At 36.8% G+C, this 24,179-nt stretch overlaps 1 protein-coding gene across 3 annotated transcripts in view; it reads left to right on the top strand.

Moving 5' to 3' along the window:
* The window catches only part of LOC131430868 (1-phosphatidylinositol 4,5-bisphosphate phosphodiesterase classes I and II), a 340,169-nt gene extending 318,626 nt beyond the window's left edge, over positions 1 to 21,543 (top strand). For 2 of the 3 annotated variants that reach the window (XM_058596106.1, XM_058596108.1), the window contains exons 12-19: positions 6,001 to 6,214; positions 6,361 to 6,518; positions 12,253 to 12,423; positions 12,494 to 13,010; positions 13,140 to 13,855; positions 13,913 to 14,022; positions 14,089 to 14,233; positions 14,294 to 21,543. In XM_058596106.1, coding sequence (XP_058452089.1) covers positions 6,001 to 6,214; positions 6,361 to 6,518; positions 12,253 to 12,423; positions 12,494 to 13,010; positions 13,140 to 13,855; positions 13,913 to 14,022; positions 14,089 to 14,233; positions 14,294 to 14,557 — 2,295 coding nt within the window. In that variant the 3' untranslated portion in view covers positions 14,558 to 21,543. The remainder of the gene's footprint in view (positions 1 to 6,000; positions 6,215 to 6,360; positions 6,519 to 12,252; positions 12,424 to 12,493; positions 13,011 to 13,139; positions 13,856 to 13,912; positions 14,023 to 14,088; positions 14,234 to 14,293) is intronic. The other variant, XM_058596107.1, reaches the window with a different exon arrangement.
* Positions 21,544 to 24,179: the final 2,636 nt, after the last annotated feature.

The raw sequence follows: 24,179 nt of genomic DNA on the forward strand, positions 1-24,179 counted from the left end.
CCAGCTCCATAGTTTGTTTAACCACTTCGGCCGGGTACCCGGGAAGCTATTTGCTCTCGTTCTCTCCTTCCTAAAGTACACTTTAAAACCCCTCAAACGTATCAATATTTTGCTGTAGAAAGTTTTAAAGAGAAAAGTTTCACATCGATAGGGAAAACAACTAGAGAATTGTTTCTGTGTTCAACTCTTCGAGTTTCATCTTCTTGTTTTATGACAGAGTACCATGAGCAAAAATCCGGTTTTCTGGTCATGAATAACAGAAAAATTTTTTGGTCTATCAACCAATATTCTTTCGATATTTAATATTACCAACCGTGTTGTGCGAATGTCCATAATCAAAATCTTTTTTGTTTCCTTATTGTCTTCGACGCTCCACTTTGGGTTGCTGTCAGAGTGAAAGCGTCATGCGAAGCGTCTGGACGCGCGTGCGAGCTAGTTGCATTCGATCAAAGCAAACCTGTCAGAGTGAATGCGGTGCGAAAACAGTACATCGCATTGAATAACTTCGCTCTGCGTTCCGCGCTCGCTCTGACATCAACCTTAGGTTGCTGTCAGAGTGAAAGCGATTTACGATGCGTTCACACGCGCGTGCAAGTTTGTTACATTCAATCGAAGCAAGCATGTCACAGTGAACGTGATGCGATAACAGTGCATCCAATCATAACGCTTCGCTTTCCGCGCTCACTCTGACAGCAACCTTAGAGCTAATCAAATTTATTTGATAGTGCTTAGCAGTTCATGTTGAACTGCTAGTGTACACTGAAAATCGAGTTTACTTATTTTTTTAGAAGAAGTCACTCATTGGCGAGCTCTTCTATGAGCTATCCAAAATTAGGTCGTTATCTACTTCAATTTTGCCATGACAACACCTAGGGCAATCTTACATTTACCTAAATGTTGAGGTCATCACTCGAGTGAAGACTTAAACATTTACTCTATTGGAGTAGGAAAGAGTCGGCAGCCTTCGGTCATTTTTTACTTCCCATTTTTTAAAAACTGTAAATGAATATTATTTAAAAATCCCACTTTCTGCCATTTCAGTATACCTTACTGTGTAATTACTTTAGTTATTTTTCAAAAAGATTCTTTTGTAATTTTTACATAAAAACTAAACTTGAAAGGGTGAAGGGTGTCATGGATCACATCTATCATAGTTGAATTTATGATTGTTTCAATTGATAAAATTGTACAATACTGTTTAGTGTAAAGAGAAAAATGATTGAGGTGGTGTTTGCTCACAAATTCATATTTTTACTAGAAGTAAAATCGTAAATTATGATATATAATATTGTATCATAATTTACGATATTACTTCTAGTAAAAATTCAAATTAAAAATAATATTTATTAGAAGCGAAATTATGTTCTACACTTAACGCAATACACTCACTTAACGTTTATGTTTTTACTAATTTTCTAGGTATTGACGACTTCTTACGACGACTTGTTCGAAACGGAACATTTCAGGTCCGTAGCTGATATTTTGTCTTTTTTCTCTGTTCATAACCAATGGCCCAGGGTTACCTACTGCTCAGTAGTCCAGGGCAGCCGATTGTGTATTCTAAGATCTTTATTTATCAGTTACTTTTTGCAACACTCGAAATGTAATAAAATCGATAAAATCATATTCTGTGATACTTCATTTCTTTATTCTCTGCAAAACTGAAGACAAAAAACTAACATTCTATCAATTTAATGATAAAAAATCTTGAAACGAAAAATTTACATTGCCATCGAAAAAATGAGGTTATTTTATTTTATTCGAAGTAATCCAATATTTTTGATAAAAGTTTGATGGTGATCATTGAAAACACTCACTTTACTTACAATAAAAAAATTAAATGAATTACTTCGATACTTTTCAAGAAAACACGAATGACCCAAGACTCCTATCACAATTTTCATATTTTCCTCAAAAAGCAATGTGGTAATACTCAAGGGAGAGCAGTTTTCCCTCTACTTAGCAGTTGAAGTTGAACTGAAGAGACGAAGATGAAACGTAGAAAAGGTATTTCTTTTGTTCAGCCTAACTTAAGTGTTAGTGTTAACCGTAAATTTAGTCCTGCAGAGAAATTACTGAGTAATCTTTTATGATTGCTCTGTAGAGTCCGATGCATATCATCTATATCAGTTTTGCAGTGTATGGAAGTTTTTTAGTATTACAGCGTATGGAAGATTTATTCAAATTGAATGATAATTTGTATGAGCTTGGTTTTCTAGGATTCCTTGCTTCTCTGAAATGCTGGATGTGCTTTTTTTATTAGGAAATTGTTTTCTCGCAGAAAGAGACTAAATTTTATCATAACCATTATTAATATGAATACATAGCCATGTCGATTTTGGAGTAAAAAGCTACCAGAAGCATTTCAGCAGGTTTATGGGCCGACATAATCTTCAGACAATAGTCGATGTAGGCTCATTTAATGATATCAGGATATGTTTAATGGAGGACTTGTATTCGGAGATGACAGGTGAAATTTTCAAATGTCTATATAAGGGTTGAAAAAGCCTGTAAATTAAAAAAAATCTGTGGACTTTAATTTCTGATACACGGGATCCGGATCCCGAAATCAGAAAGAGAAAAAAAAGTTTGATACGAAGCGAACAGTATCAAAACTAAATAAAAAGGAGGTTAAATGCGGTGCAAAATAAACGAAAATATAAAAACAGTGAATTTTACTGGATGATCGGAAAGAGAAAGTGCGCGAGCTTACTATTGTTGGGAAGATTCTACAGATGAGAAAGTTATCCTGCCGTAGGATCCCGCACATACTTACTTAGGACTAAAAAGACGAACGCAAGTGCACTTCGAGTACATGTTTGGCTAGATCCATCATTAAACGCTAGAGAACATAATGATTATCCGACAATGGACTGAAGTTGTGCTTCGAAGTGGAACGAGTGCCTGGAATGGAGGCTCAATGGGTCGGAAGTTCATGATGCCGGTTTTATGGGATTGTCATAGTATACTTTTCAAGAACTACCTCAATACAAGTATTAGCGTGCATTAATGGATTACATCAAGCACATGAGCATCGCTACCATGGTTAAAATCAACGGTTTAGGGCTCCAACTACTTGCTCATCCACACTGTTTACCTGATTTGGCCTCCTCGAACTATTATCTGTATACAAACCTCCAGCCATCTCTAAGAAATCGATGTGAGTTCCGTTTCGGAATTTCAGATCGCTACTTCCGGAACCTGATACCGAAATCTATATAGCCAAAGCAAATTTGTATGGCCATCAGCTAATATGACCTACAAATTTAGAAGATGTTTTCCGTTCTCCACGAGTCGCGAAGTAAAGGAGCTAGCTCGGACCACTCCTCAAAATTTATCACAGGTCTTGTGGATTTTTGTACTCTAGAAATGGACATTTAGAAGGTCTTAGACATGTGCGATTGAAATGGTATGACAGTGATCGTTACGAAATGTAATACAATAACCTTCTCTTGGTCACAGTTACAAATTTTATTTAAATACTTATTAATTATAGTTCAAGTGGAAGAGATTAAAGTATCTGTTAAAAACGTATGTAAAAGGCCTACCGAAAATCATGTACATAAGCACTCTTCAATCTATAGTGGCAGAGAGAAAAAAACATGCACCAACTGAGAGGCAAGTTTGATGGGAAATTGAGTTCAGGTACGGTCAAACTATTTTCACTGGACCACGTTAAATCCATCCTAAGCTGGGGAAAGTTAAACTCAATTGATGCCTTGAAATCTATCATTGAACATGCTGTTGGTGAGATATACGCTTAAACGATTGAAATTTATTCCTCGATCCAAATAGAAAATTCTTCATTTTTTTTTAAATTTCGGTGATTTTTCAAATTTCTAGAAACTAAGCTCTTTTATAAGACTTTTTCAAGTTAATTATCATACTTACGCGATTCGTTATGTAAAATTTCGAGGTTTTGCGGGTTTTTATGCGAATTTTCGAAAAAAAGCGTTTAATTTCCAATTTTTAATAATAGATGTTTTGGAAATACACGAGTTCTCGAAATTTTGTGTTATTTCAAACAAAAAAAATATGAAGACATCGACTCTCGGACTTTTTGAAAAAAAAGACTTTCGTAGAATTGTGCTACTGATGAGATTGGAGTTTGAATTTAAAATCAAATTTATGGAACATCGAAATCGCGAAAACAAAAATTTGTTGTAAAAATTGACTCTCTGGAGTTGTCAATTTTAGAGCCTAGAATCCTCGAATCGAATTTTTTGAAATTCATTTTATTTCACCTATTCTCGCATTTCTAGCATACAACGTTTTGTAGTTTTTGGGTTTTTAATACAAATTTTCAAATTTATGCGACATTTGGAAGTTTTTTTTTTATGCGAATTCGCCACATAAAACTGACTTCAGTGTTATGAAGCCCAATTAAAATGAACACGGGAAATAAATTTCTGTTCAATGATAACTACCTTTATCTAAGAACAAAAGATGTCACTTTTTGGTGCTTGAAACTGAGCGAAAAACTACTGCTTGAGGAACAGTTTTTTAATGATAAAAATCTGCTCAAAGTGAGCTCAAAAACCGCTCAAAAAACTGCTCGAGCAATAGTGGAAAATCAAAACTGCTCCAAAAGCCTGATTGAAAACAGTTTGAAAAGAAATAGTCGAACTAGAAAAACTGCTCGGAGAACGGTGGAAAAACGATAAACTAATTGCTCAAAAAACCTGCTTGACAAACTGCTCGAAAAACTGTTTACATGTTTTAAAAGTTCAAAGTAACACAAAGTTTCTATTTAAACCATGAAATTACTATCATGGAACCACATTTTACTTTGTTGAATTTGTTATCCACACAAAACTTTAGACCGGCAACTTTCCCTATTCGAAGAAATCGCATTGTCAAATATTTTTTTTCTGAATAAGAAGGAATCAATTTACATGAACAAAACCTCCGTGCTTACTCAGACTTTTCACGGCAACTGTGTGACTCTTTTGTCAGTCTAGCCCCTGTGGAATTTTCCCGGAAGAGAACACATTACACACTCCCACCAATCTGTTTAACACGCTCACAATTTGAATCAAATCAATACTGACGCTGGCTGAATGGAAAGGCTCTCTTTAAATACTAGCATCATTATACGTTTGCAATCGAAAAGGTGAAACTAACGAGAGAAAAAAATTGATTATAGTTTTTTTTAATACTCACTGGAAAGAATTAAATCGCTTTTAATGCAAAATAATAATCACTGGAATGAATTAAATCGCTTTTGATGCAAAAACCCTTCAAATTATTTACTGTTTCGTCACTAATGTCACAAAATAATAACTGGCACATTGTGTCCATTAGTGTGACATTGGTGACGAAACGCACTGAAGAAATATTAATATGGTTGAAATATGGTTTTTACGGTATTATAGTACGAAAGATAAAAAAGTTCTTAGACGAAATTTGCTTATTATCAAATTTTTTGTATTGAGTTGAGTTCTGGATTCTATTTATACAACATTTCAATTCCAGCCTTATCTCCAAAAACAGCATTTGGTGTTATTTGGTGAATATTTTGTTTACCTGAACTATTCGTCTTACGTCAGACATTAGTCTGACTATGTTTTTGGCATTACCATTACGCCTTTTTGCAGGAAAAAAATCTTTGGCAACAAGGCAGTGTTGAAGCAGTAAATTTATGACTAGTCAAAATCGTGACTTACGGTGCATTACCACATGGCAACTTAGACATGATATTGAATTATTGGATTTATTCTCTACTATGTTTCGACTTTAGCAATTGTTTAAAGAAAATTATCCAATTGAAACATAAATTTGTGTTGGTCGTGATTTTTTGTTGCGGTTGATGTAACAAGAATCCTTACAAACCACAGCTGCTGATAAACTCTTCTATCTGCTTCACCAACATTGATTACATTCTTTCTGTTCAGCTGAAATCAAGCAATTGATTGTAATTTAATTCTTTCTCGCCGAACCTCGCCCTTCTCTGCCTTTATCAACAATTTAACCCCGTATCCCGTTTTTCTTCGAGAACAGCAAATCCGCCAGAGTTCAAAAGAAAGCACCGGATCATCGGACACCGACAGCTCCAGTGAGGACGAATCGATGCCGGGTGAACCAGTCGGAACAATCGGATCCACCGAAGCGGACAAAGTACCGCAGACAAAAGAGACTGAAGCAGGGGCGGAAATTTCCGCCCTAGTGAATTACGTTCAACCTGTACATTTTAGTAGTTTTGAGAACTCCGAAAGTAAGTATGTTCCCTTTCCCGAGCTGAGGTGGGAAAGCGAGCGTCCGCAAGCAGTAATTAATTTTTGTGCTCTAATGACTCGCCCATGCCCACCACCCATGCATTCCCTGTTTCGTTTCATTTCGATCTTTTTTTTTTCGCTACAGAGAAGGCACGCTACTACGAGATGTCTTCATTTGATGAGAAACAGGCGACCACGCTGCTGAAGGAACGACCGATTGAGTTTGTCAACTACAACAAACATCAGCTGTCGCGTGTCTATCCGGCGGGAACGCGTTTCGACAGTTCCAACTTTATGCCACAGGTGAGTGAAGGGACGAACGGTAACAGTAGATTGTGCCCACCACGACGAGCGCGCTGTTTGTTTTTATTGGCAGACTTTTATGGGAAATTGCGTCACTGAAGACGGAATTGTGTGAAATCTTAAGTGCACTAGCGCGTCTTGGTCTCGCGACACGTGACACTCCCCACGGGACGGTGACAAGCGTTTTCGGCGTGGAACGTTTGGCAAACGCGACAGCGATTCGTTTTATTCGGCAGAATGTTTTTTTTCTCCTTTCGAAAGACATTAAAAATTCATTCACTAGGTGGGTGTTCCACTGTTGTAGTAACTACTTTTAAATTACACGCAGAGAACGATTGTAAGCGGGATCTAAATTTGATTTACTCAGAATACAGCTCATGCTTATTATATTACTTTCTTCTTCCGGTGAAAATTGTAATAATGAATGGAATTTATTACCGGTTTTAACGAATATGAATATGAATATTATTCGGGGAGAGTAGGATTATACGATCATCATACTGTTAAATTGACTTTGGAATCGTATCGTAGAACATGTATGTAACAAAAAATACATTCACTTACCCAGAGGGGGGCCGAGGGGTCCTGGCCCCTCCCGAAATCAGAAACAGAAACGTAAACGTAATGAAATGTAATATATCAGTTCCAGTGGAAAAGTTTAAAGTGTCTGTTGAAAACACCCGTAAAAGGCACACCTAGAATTAGGTACATCTTTACTAACATGATTTTTTAATCTTTGGGTCCCTCCCGAAATGAAATCCTGGGTACGGGCCTGGATAGCTAGCACACAACTCCCAGGTAGGGTGCCCAATAAAATTTTTAGAATTTGCGGGTTTTGCGGAACGTCGATCGCACGGAAAAATATTTTTAAGCAACAATTTGACAAAAGGTTTTTTTCCATACAATACAAAAAAGTGCTTGAATTCAATTTGCCTTAAAATCCATGTATACGTTTGTTATTGATTTGCTAAATTTAAACGTGGTCCTACAGACACCGATGATGATGAATGTTCTGGTCGTCCATTGTGGTTTTGGACTAACGAAAACATAAAAAAGTTCATAAATTGGTTGTACCTACTAGTACATTGTATTTACGTGAGACAGCTGAAGCCGTAAAGATATCAGAAGGCCGTGTATTTACAGTTATACATGAGCGTTTGACCATGCGAAAGCTCTTTTCAAACTGGGTGCCGCGTTTACTCACAGTCGATCAAAAACAACAACGTGTTGATGATTCAGAGCAGTGTTTGGCCATGTTCACCATTTTTTGTGTGTCGATGTGTGAATCTGTGGTAAACGAATCTATTCTTGTTCCGACAGTTAGACAGCTTTAAAAGCACTCAGTTCGAATAGTTCACTGAAATTGAAGACATCAGCATTTCAAATGCTGTTTACTTCTTATGGGTACCCGGCTATTCTGGTATTACTGTAAATTAATGGGCTGATGAGTTGACTAGAGCTGGTGCAACGAATCATTTCGTTGGTCCTGAACCAGCATTACCACTCTCAACTAGTTGGATAAAGCACAAGCTTGCGCTCAGACAAAAGCATTTTTACCAGATTTAAATCTGAAATTGTCAAAATGTCTACTGCATTTTTCCAAGCATCATTGCAAACTCAATTATCACATGACTACTGTTCAGTGTTCTGAGTATTATTCGTGTGATTTGTGTGAATGCGATTACGATACTTCATATCATCTGATGTGTAACTGTCCCGCATTGACGCAGTTACGTATCCGGGTTTTTGGTTCTCCATACATGGTTGAGTCTGTATATGCAGAGCTTAAAATTAAATCATATTCTATCGTTTCTCATCCAATGTGGTAAGGAGCTATAGTCAGAGGGGTTCATCGTTCTTCCGGAAGTGAATGAATCATTTTTGTATTGACCTCAAATAGGTTTTAGCAGATTGTTTGGTATCCCTTATGGGATGTCGCATTTACTTCTGCTCGAAGCGGAGAGTGTTCGGTTACCGGCACCCTTTTCTTTTTAGCTTATAACTTCTGACCAAATGCACATTATGCGGACATATATACAACATTGGAAAGCTAAAGTCCTTGGCTAACAAATCAAAAAAAAAACCTAGTCGATTCAATCGATTGAAAAAAAAATATTATCAATTTAGTAAACTGATAAATTTCGGCCATTTCAAAAAAGGCGTTTGGTTACCGGCACCCCAAGAAAATTCGCTGAAATGGAAAAATGTAAGTAAACACTGTAATTATTCAAAGAAAAAACGGAATTTAGTCCTTTCGGAGGACCAAAGTCTTCATTGTCTGATGATAACTTCTCATAGGCTCTCTTGGCCGATGATTTGGATGATGGCGCCTTTGGTGTTGATTAGACCGATCTTCAACCGACTTCGAGGGATTGAATACGTAGTCGCAGTCGAATTTATTGGCTTCTTATCCACTAAGCAACGTTTAATGGCATTTATCAGTGCATTAAAGTTCATTTTCCTTGAATTGGGCGATTTGTTTGGAGTCGCCATGGCTAACAGAACCAGAGAACCAAAGTTTTTACTTATATGACGGATGTATTGAAGCCGTCAAGTTGTCCACCTGTTACATATCACCAGAGATGCCAGGTAATATAAAGTTAAAAGTTTAGGCTAGCAAAAAGAATAGATCGCGTCAATTTTCAAAAGTCTGTAATTTCTGACGAATCGAAGTTTCAAAAGTCTGTAAAGAGCCTTTATACGAATAAAGGTTTACATGTTAACTAAGAAATTTGATATTTTATAGACAAATTTGAAGACTTGGTATCTCTGCATATCACTAACAATTTTTAGTGATTTGTCGAAAAAAATGGGATGCCGGTTACCGAACACCTTTGGGTGCCGGTAATCGAAATTTTGCGTTTGAGCGAAATGTTTAGTACAAGTGTTGAAATAACTTATTGTCCATTGGAAATTGGGCCAACACCCCATGTCTCGTCCAACAATTTTTAGAGGCTTGCAAGCAGTTTTAAATCAAACAGGAAGCATCAGAGTTTTTTAGTTGTTATCAATAACAGCGTAATGAAAGCTCATTTTGAAAAAATAAAAATAATTTGGATGCTTCTGTTGGATTTTTAATAAATTTTTGAATAAGTATTCAACACACCTGCAAAATTTATGGCAAAATCTCAAGGTAACATAGAAAAATTTTTTAATGAAATAATTGAACATTTTTAAGAGTCTTCATGTTTTTAAGTTTGCTAATGATTGCATCATAATTTGTCTCAGTAATGTCGTCTTGAGACAATACTTGTGTTATGCTTATATTTCTGTGAGATGTCAAAAGGACTCACAAAATTGAAAGAGTTGTCGACTTTGACCTTATTCACCGTTTACAGGAAGTATTTGAGTTGCTTTTTTGGGAGTTGAAACTGGTTTCTGAGGACCAGTATAGAATCTTAGAAAGATTTAGAAAATGGATTGATTTGTTCAGTGAATCTATGTTTAATTTTCTTTTAAAGGTCCTCAACTATTCTATAGTAGGATCACAAGAACGTTGATATTTGAAGGTGAAAAGAATTTAGTTTGAGCTTTTGGAACGTTAATAAAGTAATGATTTAAATTATATACGGCTATATTTCCCAAAACAATTTCAGGGTTTACATTCGATAGTTTTCTAGTCGATTAGGTCTAAGCTGGTAGAATATATAACTAATTCAACGAATCATTGCTTAATTTGAAACCCTGAATGTTATTGATTGATCTGCTACAGTAAGATCAATTGTAGAAAGATTTCTCATAGAAGATAAATTAGTTAAGCTATTGGAAATAAAGCTAATTTAAAACCAACGGAGAGTTCATCATGAAGAACTCGTACTTCCTGATTATTTTTCTGATTTGATTTATTTGCCCATCAACGCATTGAAATCGTAAACATTGTTTATTGACTAACAGATACATTAGGAGAAAATGGTGTTTTAAAAGAGCAAGTCCTGGCAGCCGAACGGTTTTGCGAAATCTTAGGTATACGTATATCTAATGATTTTAAATTCAATTCAAATTTTTGGTCTGACAGGACTTCGTTAATAATTGGTTTTCATCACAATCACAGCATGATAATTTATCTGAGGCCATCGTTCATTGAACAGATGTGCTTGAAAGTGACATAATTTAAACAGTATATGTCCATATAATAATTTATTATACCATGGCCAAAGCCCTGGCCATGAAGACATTATGTTAGATGTGCTGTGCCATCATCAGTGTTGGTGATTGCCGATAATTTGGCAGAAAGCGGCTTGATATTTCTCTACATTGTATACAACATTTTCAATCTGGTAGAAGATGCTACAAGAACTCGCTTTCTCTCAATGCATGAACCGTGAGAGAATTTTCTACATTTCTTCGCTCCCCTTCATACTCTGAGTATTTCACAGCCCTTAACAAAATATATACATTCCGGCAATGATAGGCGCTGTGATGAATTTACCAAGAGAGAATCGCAGGTTGACAATTATCGCAGATAATTCGACTTGATGATTCTCATACTAGGTTACAATATACAATATTTCAAAACCCTGGTCTGGACATTCCCAGTTTTTTTTAGATACAACTTATACAAAGGTTATATGCACATAGTTAGAATAAGCGGCAATAGTAAAATGGTGCTATCCCAATTATCAACTGCCCGTATAGAATCGGATCGCAAAACGAGAATTTCTCAAACGATTTGATTTATTTTCAATCATATGTATACCAAAAAAACAATAAAAACAGTCTTGTACATTCCGAAGAAATCGGTGTGACTAAAACCCTTGAATGACTTGAAAATTGCTTTTTTCCTTTCTTATATGCACATGTTATAATGAATATTTTCTATATATACATCGAAATGCCTGGAAAGTATTCGAATCCTCAATTATCGGGCCTATTACAATGATCCTTTTTGGACATGGGATATCTGTTTAAAGTTTGAAAAACAAATAAAAAAAAGCTAAACATGGGCGATTTGAGCCTATTCCAAATACCGGGAATTTTTATCTCAAAAATCGGGGAAAATACGGGAAATTGAATTCGGTAATTAACTTGCCACCCTGCAATTAGTTCTGATTCCTAATTCTGAACTCCTAAAAACATTGCCCCTTTCGCCTGCCTAAATAGGCCACTTACACCGACATGTAATCAGTTCACGTGATTTTTCGATGAAATTCAGGATTATTTTCATCTATTTCAAGAACGCAATCAGCAAAGACACGACGTTTATGGTTGGTATCGTTCCATATCTGATTCTGTCTCCTGCCTGCTCTTTTTAGCAAAGTTTCATTGGATTTCGATTGGTCTTCGTTGGACTGAATTGAGTCGTTTGATTTACATGATACAAATAAATTTGTTGAAAAAATAATTGAGTAAATAGTTTTATACATATTTTTCCAAAAGTTTCAATAGAACTTTACTAAATTTTATCTCATTCGATAGAGGTTTTGAATCTCTTTAGTTACCTCTTTTAATTTAGAGATTAATACCTACAATGGGGTTAAGGCAGTCGAAATGAGCAACCTCAACCCCATTTCGTTCCGGGAAAAAAGGTGATAATCTAAAAATAATAAATTTTGTAGTTTATATGCGACACTCACCAACAGTTTTATGAAATGATACTCAGAACTAGAACTTGAATGAAGGATACGTACGTGTATAACATTCAGCATTGAGTTAATCCATGTCGATTTCATGGAGGCGCATGATAATTCACAATTTACTATACATACTAAAAACTCACTGATCCTTTCATTTGCAGTTATTTTGGAATGCCGGATGCCAATTGGTGGCACTCAACTACCAGACCCTTGATCTCGCTATGCAACTTAATTTGGGTTTGTTCGAGTACAATCATCGTTGCGGTTTCCTGCTCAAGCCGGAGTTTATGAGGCGAAAGGACCGACGGTTGGATCCGTTCGCTGAAAGCACGGTAACATGTGCAATACAGGGCGTGAATGAAAAACTCTAACCACTACTACGCATTACTCTGTATTTGCCAGGTCGATGGTATCATTGCTGGAACGGTGATAGTGACGGTGATGTCCGGTCAATTTCTGACCGATAAAAAAGTTGGCACGTACGTTGAGGTGGACATGTTTGGCCTACCGGCCGACACGGTGAGGAAAAAATTCCGCTCGAAAATAGTGCGAGATAACGGCATGAATCCAATCTACGGTGAGGAGCCGTTTGTGTTCAAGAAAGTTGTCCTACCGGAACTGGCTAGTATCAGGGTAGCGGCTTACGAAGAAGGCGGAAAGTTGATTGGGCATCGGGTGCTTCCGGTGATTGGACTTTGTCCCGGGTACAGGCACCTCACGCTGCGAACGGAAGTGGGCCAACCCATTCCACTTGCGACGTTATTTTTGTCGATTGTAGTGAAGGATTACGTTCCCGATGGACTGTCGGAGCTGGCAGAAGCTTTGGCAAACCCGATCAAGTATCAAAGTGAACTAGAGAAACGATCGGAACAACTGGCCGTGCTGCAGGAAGATATGGAACCAGTGGAGGAAGATTCATGTAAGATTGACTCTGGTTTTTTTAAGTACTCGTAGAAAACATTGTTTGTGTATCTTATGTTCAAATTATTTACCTCTGTTTACCTGCATGGTATGATCGTGTTTTATGTGTCATAATACCAACATGCAGTTGTGATTATTCCTGTAGGTACTCGGAAGGACACACTGAGAACTAGTGACAACCTGACAGGAAGTCCAAAACATCGCCCGAGTGTGCAGCCATTAACACCAAATGCAGCAGGACTCCACGACACCGTGCAGCACGAACGAGAAATACCTTTGGAAGCGATATCGAAAGTAGTATCTTTGCCGGTGGCACAAGCTTCACTTGATCATCATAGTCCGCAGTTGAATAAGCAAACCACAATCCAACAGCAAGAACGGCTGTCATCAGCTCAATCCACCGATCAGTCCGATGCTGGTAAAATAATTGCTGATCCATTGGAGAAAATCTTCGAGGACAAACAGTTGCGAAAGAAACGGGATGCGCTGGAAAAGGAACTGAAGGCTCTGAAAAAGAGTCACGATAAGGACAAAATTAAAGTGACCTCACAGAAAAGTGGTGATCTCAGTGACGGTATCAAGAAGAGTAAATTTGGAATGGGTAACAAGTTGGTCAAACGGTTCAGCAGTAAAAATATGGCAGACATGAACATACGGATACCGCCATGTTCTACCGATGCGGACTCGTGTGACAACAGTGCGCATGCAGAAAAGTTGAAACAGATCTGTCGTGATCACGCGAGTAGTTTTCGGGAGGTGCTGGAGAAACACCACGAGGTGATATACAACCTGGCCGAGGATCTACTGCGTCAATCGCAGGAAAATCAGATAAAACAACTTAAGGTTAGTGGAATAAGGTAAGATTCTATTTTTCAATACTAATCGACGCAATTTCCGCAGGGACAACTGGAACGGGAAACCAGCGAGGTGATGAGACAACTGCAGCTTTCGAGAAAAAATGAAGTCAAGCAGCTTGCGCAGGTTCATAAGGACAAGGATGAATTGGAAAGGTTTGTTTATTCTCGAAATTGAGTTTAAATAAAAAAATATTTGACCAACAATTGAATTTATTTTAGGATGAAGCGAGAAGTTGACTCAACGCTGGTGGAAAAGGGTGTTGCCGAACGCGTCCGCCTAACAGCGACATACGAACGAAAACGAGACGAACTGCAACGGCAGCACGAACAGGTGAAACAAGGACTTGAGGAACATCGTTTGAAGGTTAGGTTGGAAAGTGAGTTAGAAAATCTTTTATGATTCTAATATTAACTGATTATTTAGGCTAGAACATTACTTGAAAAGGAGGCAGAATCTCATGCGTGTATTTCGGAAACGTTTTTGACACATCTCAATACCAACAGCAGCACGACGAGCGGTTCATCGATAGTCACTCTGCCACCGACGTCGCATTCTAGTGGCAATTTGTGCACCAGTGGGGGAGGTGGAGGAGGAGCCGGATCGGTAACCCCAGCCATTACCAAGTCTATTTCTTCGTCGAACGCACACGAAAACAATGTTAACAATACTCACGTTCAGCTGGAGTGATATCCTTAAGCTAGTCATGTAGATTCTAGAACAGAAAACGACGGAAAGCATCGCTTCGGTGAGAAGCCTGGTTCAATGATGCCTACAGTAAAAATTTTGCCCAAATTTGGACAGGAATTGGTTTTATTAGCTGAAGGAGATTGAGCTTCTTTATCTGCGTAGGACTGAAGTTTCAGGGTAATAGAAACTACGTTCGTCTGCTAGAGTATTTTTTAGGCGGTTGTTAGACTATTCTTCCGATGTTCGTACAAAACGGAATTCCATTTTTTTGTTGCTGTTGTACGGAAACTACTGGCCTAACTAACATAACATGATTTAAGCGGTTGAGCAGTTATTCGCTGTGAGCTGTACATATTTGCTTTGAATCTAAGATTAGTTTTTCGTTTGTTTTCATACACTTTATTGATTTCAGAAGATATGACGTTGAACGTCTCAATCAGTAACAGATTTCAGAATCTGCGAATATTTAATCTAGGAACATAAAAAAAATATGACAATTGAAACCGTGAAAATAATAACAGTAAAGAGAAACACGCAACTCGTTGACGGGTAATATAACATTAAACTAAAATGCAAACTGGTAAGCATTGAATAGATGTGTGAAAATAGGAAACATTTGAAAAGTGGTAGGTAATTGAAAGTGGCAGTATTTTGAATTAATCAGACGATTAGGTAAATATTGACAACACAAAGTCTCGAATCACTTCTGCTGGAATAAGGCCACAGATAGCTTGGAGTATACTGTGCAGAAGAAGTAGTAATAGTTTCCAAGTTAATTGCTATATTGGATGTGAAACTCATGGTTACATCCTATCAGTACATTCATGCTGCCTGTTGGAGTAAATATTTGTCTCATCGACCTTGAAATTTTGTTCTAGTCTCGTTAAATTATTCTTATCCGGTTTAGGAATCAGCGTCCATACGAGGTGTCAGCTTCTACGCAGCGAGGAGGTTCACATGGAACTTGTTCTGTATTTTCAAGTTCTCAAAAGCTCCGTGTGTACTTTTAACCAGCAAGAAAGTGGATGGTTTAAGTAAATGTGAAACTTTTGGTTACTTGGAATTACACTTCAACCGTCGAATCAGGATGGTCGAATCCGAATTTATTACAATAGACGAGTAACGGAACATAGGACCTTTTATTTGAATTTAAATTTGTGAAAATCGGCTCGACCATCTCTAAGTGAAATTCACGCACATCTACATTTCCCGATCTCAACGAACTGAATAGATTGATGTATGACAATCGTAGCTCCGGGTCTTTGCTGAAAGAGTGGTTTTGCATATGCTATTCAAGAAAGGCAAAGCAAAGTGACTTCAAGGAGACTAATTTTACTCATTTGTTTTTTCAAATTGAATATAGGGGAAAGTGTTATAATATGCCGTTCTTAAGACAACTTTGAGGTAATTTCAAATGTATGATTATATTCTCCTCGAGAATGTGAGTCTTTCATTGCAATACGACTGACGAACATAATTTTGAATGTTTCTGGTATTAGTAAAGAGAACGAATTGATAGTAGTTTTTGCAATGACTGAGCGGAAATATATATTGGAGAGGCCAACTGAATGAAAAACTAACAGAAAAAATGATTTATTGGAAAAAAGATACGCTCAGAGACAGGACTCGAACCTGCGTTCTTATACGTTAATGTTCTAGTTCTAGATGCATAATTTATGTCAGTTACAGTGTTTTACTTGTGTTTCAAATATACAAAAAATAGAACGGCATCGTAGACCAGTTTAAAATTTGACAGAAAAACTGGTCGAATAAATAAAAAAAGAACGGCTTGTTGGGGATATGTTTGTTCCAGTTTCTGCTCTATTATAGATCTTTCAGATTATAGAACTTCTACCTGCTGAATTTGCTCTTATGTTATGTCCAGAGCTGTATCATTTCTACTGGTTGCCTCCTAAAGATTGTCTAGATCAATTAAGGGAACTATTCATATTATCACAATAACCGCGAGCAAGCTAATAACGGATAAGCTTGTTCACACGTATTGAATATACGGAAACTTTAATTAATGTAAGGGCGTTGCATGTCCCTCACTTGCGGAGTAACTTTGAGTGATTCAGAAATCATGCCCATAAAAAAGGCGAGTGGGTAATGTCAGAGACATAACTGGATGTCGTGAATACGAAAACAACTGACATGTCCCTAACACTTCCGAATATCAATTAGTTGGTCAATTGTATGAATTATGCAAGCATTCCCCTTTTTCACATTTTTCGCAAAAACAAAGAAGGCTTCACTTGATCTCGATTACTGTGAATTTCACACAGCGAAAAGTGCACAAATCTATTCAAACTGTTCTAGATTTGCACTAAACTGAAGATATTTACCTTCGATTTGCGAAGAAGAAATCCTAATAGTTCTTTAGAAATCTTTTAGAGCCATTGGAACGGCTGATTTGGTGTGATGCTCTTCACCTTTGTCCCCATTTCGTTGTTTTTTCACCAATGCAAACGACTAGTAGCTGCGACGTAATCGCTCTTGTCGGAAGCGAAACTAGCTTTGCAAACGACACAAAATACATCTGCTCGCAGTGGCGATAGAATCCAAACTGATCCAATTTTTGGTAAGAGGTTTCTTTTTAAGTGATTTCGTTTGTAGCTTTTTCACTAATGTGTGGTCCTAACGGCTATAAAAATAGCAGCATATAGAATTTTAATGTTGATTATTTCATTTCGGATTTGCATTTCGTTGAAAGAATCTATCAGGATGCTGTACGGGATTCATTCCTGCCTTTCAGAAGGACCAAATTGTGGAACTCACTACGACATTAAGCACTGTTCGGAACATTTTTCTCGAACGATTTGATGTACAGAAGCAGATATTTTGTTCTCTTCCTCAGAACGCGTTCTGATTGGCTGGTGTTGACATGGGTCAAATGAGACAGGTTTTTCAATAGTGTCCTATTTAAATACTTCAATGCTGTTGCTATACACGTTTAAGTTGAAAAATTTTGATTCTATTGGTAGTTAGATTTTATAAATCTTTCCACAGATTACTGAGCTGTGAACTTTCAAAATACGAGAAAGGCAAACGCGCCTTATGAATTATCCTCTTTGATACTCGTTTATACCAAACATTTCAGAAAAGTTTAAAATTGAATTATTTGAGATTATGTCACACAACTGAAAATTTTATCATAAAATTGTGATCATATTTCCGATGGCATGTAGCAAAAATTATATTGATTCGTTAGATACAACAAGAGATATTCACGATCAAAAACTTATCACTCTCTCAGAGGGTAAATTTTGAAAAGGCGCCCCATATTAAAGTAAGTCGTATTCACGACAAAATGTGTATAAATTTTATTGAAATTTTGTTTCCACTACGTTAAATCAGTATTTTTGTTAGGAAATTGAATTATCGGAGAAGTTTTGATCCTCTGATAGAGTCAAAATGATAAATCTCTCAGCATCAACCATCATTGCGATGTAATTAGGATCACAGATTTCCACTGCGTTGGCGGCTCAATGCCTAGGACGCTGGTCTTACAAACCAGTAGTCGTATGTTCGAGCCCCTACTTGGAAGGATTCTTAGTGTCAGTAGGATCGTAGTTATGTACTGGCCATGCGATGATTCTGTGCGCTAAGAATCGGCAACGAAGTCTGTTGAATCAGAAAGGCCAAATTCCACATAAGGAATGTAATGCATGACATTACTTTGCATAACTGCAACTTCAAACAATTTTACGGCAAAATTCGCATAAAACATGCTTCTGTTCTGACGATGTACAAATTCGAAATGAATTTGAGACAAATTACAAATCCTGCTAAAAGTACGGCATAGAGAAGTTTGAGAGCGTTGGAATGATTGTAATGATTAGATTACATTGATGAATAAAATCGATATTGACCAAAAAAATCAGCGTTTACTGTCGGATGGGTTTCCATAAAGATAGGATTATAATTGAGTGCTGCAGCGGCCGAGTAAAGCAAAGCATGCTCGGTTCTTTTATTCAGTTAGGTTGTCTCTTCATGTGTTTTCATGTGCAGGGTAGTTTAGTTGGCAAAACAATTTCCCCGGATAGGAGCTACGGGTTCGAGTTCCGTCTCTGCGGTAAAATTTTCGCGGTTTTCGTTACATAGTTGCATAAGTTTGTCATTTTTTACTTCTGTTTACCTCGTAAGGTACTAATCAAATAAAAAAAAGCGTTTTTAGGTAGTCACACAACTTATTAAGTGTTGTGTTACGGTATTTCCACTAGAATGGTTCCGGAAATCAGAAGGTATATGAGTGCTTCTCCCCCGCATTTTCTCCCAGATGGACTGAGTAATGAATACTTATTCGACAGCTTGTTTCGAGTGTTCTTTAAATACGATTGACAACTGCAACACTGTCATTGATCTTTTAGTGTTTTAGTTGAAAAGTCAGGTGATTTTTGCCATTTTATTACAGTCTAGATTGAAAAATGGACGATACCAGTTCCAATCAGCCCGACTGGTTGTTCTCATAGAATAATTACCAATTAAATTACTATTAAAATGTTAATTCTCGAATATTTGATTAGGAATTGAGTTTTTTACTGCTGGGATATCAAAATTCACCTATAGAGATCTATCTCGCCGATTTTTTGTGTGCAGTATACTCCAAAGCAAATCACTGGACAGTCAGGACGGAATTAGCTTAACAGTAACGTAGATCGAAACAAAAATGCAGCAATGTAATTGAAATGCTATTTTAGACAACATATTATCTAGTTATATTTAACGTTGATGTGTTTGTATAATAGTAATAAAGCAATCAAGGGCAAATGAAATCAGTAGCATAATAATTAGTATAGTAAGATTTCTTGTAACTACCAAGGTAAAGAAAAACCAAACCAAAACGCAACGCACTATTTGAATTGAATGTAAAACTTTTCGATGATTGCACTTCTGGGCAACATCATTAACCAATAATAAAGAAAAATGAACATACACACAAACAAATAAAAACAGCATATGTCAAAATTACAGCAGTATCCATCACTTGTTTGTATTTTCGCCTTTGTAAATGTTGTGTGTCAAAAAGTTCTGATACAATATTTATGAACGAAACAAACACTAACAATAAAAGGATGTTTGGAGAATTTTGTCAGTAGATAACGGAAAGTGAATATTTTAACCAGTAGACAGTAGTAAGAAAACAGTCAAAACGCATTGGGCGGAATAGTGAGCAGTAGGTATTAGTGCAAAAAAGTGATACTTAACAGTTAGAGAATGAATAAGCAAAGGTAGCACCAGTGGTACTTGTTGGCAAAGGAATCTCCGAAGTGAGCATAATCTTTTAGATATTTATCGACTCTCGACTGTAACGTTAGCTATAAGACACCGTGTAAATAAGGTAATTTATTATTGGTTTTAGTTTTGTGTTCCGTAACAAGTATCGTTTAAATAATTCTAATGACAATCAATGAATGTGTGAGTATTACATTTAGCCATTCTTCCTCATTTGTTGGTTCCGTTTGTTTATCACATTGCTTAAAGTTGTTCTCTTTTGCAATACAGCAACTTCGAAAAAGTTTCCTAGTACATGTTTCAATTCAATTTATGAATATACAATAACATCGTTTCGATTTTCTAACGAATACAACACTTATGATGCTGTGAACAAACAAATTGAAATTGGAATACATGGCTATCCAAAAACATTGGACTTGTAAACTGAAAACAAGGAGAAATAAACTTTTTCTATCTCTATGTGCCTTGTGTATAAAAAAAAGTCTTTACTTAAAAATATAGTCATCACCGGAAACCTTCGTCTATCAGCAACAGATAACAAACAAATAAACAGAATACTATTGAAGCAACATTTAGACAAACTTGAGAAATGCTGTTAGCATAATTTAATAAGAAATGAACAGAAAATCGATAACACCATTCCACTTGTGACGCTGTAAGATAAATTATGTAATGATGAATGTTAACCGTTAAGAAATACGATTAGAGAAAAACAAAAACGTTATTTGAACCACTCACCGAATTTTACCATCCATCCCATTTTACGATCCCAGAACCAAAACTATGTCCCTTCACGATACGATTGAGTCAGCAGCTATACCGAGACTTAATACACATATACACATACTATAGTAATATGACGAACAACTTTGGGTTTCATCACCGAGCAGAAAAAAAACTTTTGAGATATGTCTTTACTTTTTACCAATTCTAGTTATGGACTAACGAATCGGAGAAAAAACCTGTACATTTAAAGAAAACAGTATCTAATTGTGACTACAAACAAACGCAACGTTATTAACATTAGAACAGATAAACAATTGTTTCATTGACCCACCGTTTCAGGGTTTAGAATGAAGTTACCTATAAGACCGACCGACGCTTCAGATGAATTTACTTGGCAAAATATGAGCTCGGTTCATTATGGTTAAAATAAGATAAAAACAATTGGACGAAAATATAACTCAAGTCAGCTATTTGATTAGCGTTTAGTGTGTGTAACAAAGTGACAATGACTTTGATAATGTCTATTGTTGACGTTTTTCTCTGCAACATAGTGGCATATTAAAACGTATTGCAAGAAATCTGACACGTCAGCGGCAATGAAACAAGTTCATACTAGCTAATAATCCTGATGAGAAAATAAGCGTTAACCGGTCTATATAACCACTTGTACAAAACTTTTTTTTTTTAAAGAAAACCCGCGGAATTGAAAAAAAGTATTGTAACTGCTGCTAGCATGTATCTACGCGGCGAAAACTATTGGAATTATTGGATTGGAACTATGAAGAGTCATCTACTCTGATACCAGATAACAATAATGCATGCATAAATATATAAATATAAAAACACAGCATGGAACTTCTCTATTTAGTGAAATTGATTAGGTGTTGACTAGTATTATGGAAGCAGGAAATAAAAAGTTGTAAACCAAATAAGATAAACAAAAGCATGGAATATTGTTGTGATGCAAAACTGTACTGCTACACACATCAACAGAATAAACAGAATCTTGAAGAAACGGACAATAGCTCGATTGAAATTTTTTCCGAAAGCTTATTTTCTGCGAGTTGGTTTTAGTTGTATCGAAAAAAAAACTTGAACACAAATTGCGAGAAACTGTGTCTAAAATCTTGATTCTTCGTGTATCGGAAGAAAAAAATTGTCGGAGTTAGAGAATTATAAGAGCTCAATCATGTTTTAAAGCGAATCGTTCATTTTACAGTCAATGGCAGTAGTAGGCGTTAGCGTTCAACTGCGATCAATGTAAAAAGCGCATCTACAGCAACTAGTGACGAGCCCAAGACTGCGATCAACAAGAAAACGGAAACCATCCACAATTCCGACGATAAAACAATATGAGCCACGGACAAAGTGACCTTCAATCCTCGCTAGATGGAAATGGAAGCTATTCTCTCCCTAGAAGAAGGTTGACAACGAGATCCAATAATAAAAAAATAATCTTCTTTAACAAAAATATGGCTCAATCGGGCACGTAAAGCTAATACGCAAATTAACCTGATTAAATTTTTTTTATGAAAAAAAAAAGAAAGTGTTTGCAATTATGTGTCATAATCGTAACTATGGAGTACGGCGACGCAAACTCAAATCTCGGTTGATTTTTCAGAAGGCCGTATAAGCAAGTGACAGTTTCTCTTTGTTTACTTTATCTTTTATCAATTACCGAGAGGTTTCCACGTTTATCACTCACTTTCTTTGCATAAAACGATACGCGAAACTTTCGATTTTCAGATAGAACTGTGAAATTCAAGAAAATCTTTATAATCACATAACAATAATCGAAAAAGAAAGTAAACAAAGAGAAACTGTCAATTGCTCATACGGCTGAAAAATCAACCGAGAAATATATCTTAGTGAGGTAAGCTGGGTTATGTGTCAGTTACAATGAGTTTGAGTACGATCAGGTTAGCGTGTATGCTGGGAGATAGAGTGCCGGAGGAGAGAGAGTGCATTGTGTTTTTTTCTGATAAAAAAAAAAGTCCAACGAAAGTCCTTCGTTGGTCCAATACGTTGAACCGTTGGCCCGATGAACGTCCAATAAATCGTCCAACGGGACCCACTCATCTAGCGATTCTATTTTGTTGGTAGTTGGACGTTTGTTGAACGACATACTGTACGAAGTAATCGTTGGAACGGTTTGTTGTTTTTTTTTCTTGCAGAAATATTGTGAAAATTAGGTGTTACCTTTACATAGAAAGAAAAATCGTCGTTATTCTACGCGAAGTAGAAGTATTGTACAGGTATGTGGTGTTAGTTTAAAAAAATAAGTGGAAAAAACTTCGAAAATTCTACAGTAAAACTAGTCCGACGGGGCTCCAACTCCTCATATTAAAAATTGTTCAACAATCGGCATATGTTTGACATTCGGTTCGATGGTCTGTTTCAAGATCGGTAAACGAAGGTCCCGTGTTGGCCTCCCGGTTAACGATTGATTGGACGTTCATTGGACCAACAATCCAACGTATTGGACCAAGGATCACCGGTGAGCGTTTTTTCGTGATGGGCAATACGGCTCATTTTGCGTGATGGGCAATACGGCTCATGAGCGGCTCTGAACCGAACGCTCTTTCATAAGAGCCCCCTCTCAGCAGGCCGTTCAATTTTGTTGATTTTTGAGCGCTTGTTGAACGACATATTGCACGAAATATTCGTTCAATTTGCTGGAACGGTTTGTTGTTGTTTCTTCTCTTGCAAAAATAGTGTGAAAATTAAGTGTTACCTTTACATAGAAAGAAAATTTGTTGTTATTCTACGTGAAGAAGAAGTATTGTGCAGGTATGTATTGTTAGTTTAAACAAATAATTGGAAAAACTTCAGAAATTCTGCAGTAAAACTAGTCCAACGGGGCTCCAACTCCTCATGTTAAAAATGGCCCAACAATGAACCTCTGTCTGCCGGGTTTGTTGAACGAAAAAAACGGCATTCGGTTCAACGGTCTGTTTCAAAATCGGACTTTCATTGGACCAATGATCCAACGTATTGGACCAATGAAGGACCACCGCTGAACGTTTTTTTTCTAAGTGGGCCGGTTCAATTGAACGGCTCATTGGCTCTTTCTCAATAAACGTCAATGTAGAAAAGCGGTTCGAGAGAGTGAGTGTGAGAGCCACGAAAATACATGAGCGGTATGGGTTATCTAATGTTGTGTTTCTCAACTAGAGGTGTACGTGTGCGAGGAAGCGAGATATTGAAATTAATTAATTGAAATTCCATTGAAAAAAATTATGTTTCTTTTCTAATACAACAGAACAATTCGAAAATTCACTGGAGAATAAATGTTCCTATGTATTTTTGACAGCTTCATTAGAAAACATCATAGTTTAAACAACAACGCAAGCTACATGTCGAACTGTCGTTAGAAGGCCACGGTTGTCAAATTTAAGCGCTATTCACACTAGGCCGTGACGTATCCGGAACGGGACTGAACCGGATTTCGTCCGAGTTACGCTTCAAATTCGGTTAATGCAGCTCCATGTGAATATTCTCACTAGACCGTATCGTACCCGTGTCTGTATCGACACACATCCGAAGCACGGTCAAAGCATGCGTTGACTCAAAGACACTATTGGCAAATACTTGAATTGTCCCATGCTTTCCACCCAAGGCTCCAAGACACAGAAAGAAATTCCACAAAAATCGTTAG

This window comes from Malaya genurostris, chromosome 2 (genome assembly GCF_030247185.1).
Source record: "Malaya genurostris strain Urasoe2022 chromosome 2, Malgen_1.1, whole genome shotgun sequence".
Taxonomy (NCBI): domain Eukaryota; kingdom Metazoa; phylum Arthropoda; class Insecta; order Diptera; family Culicidae; genus Malaya; species Malaya genurostris.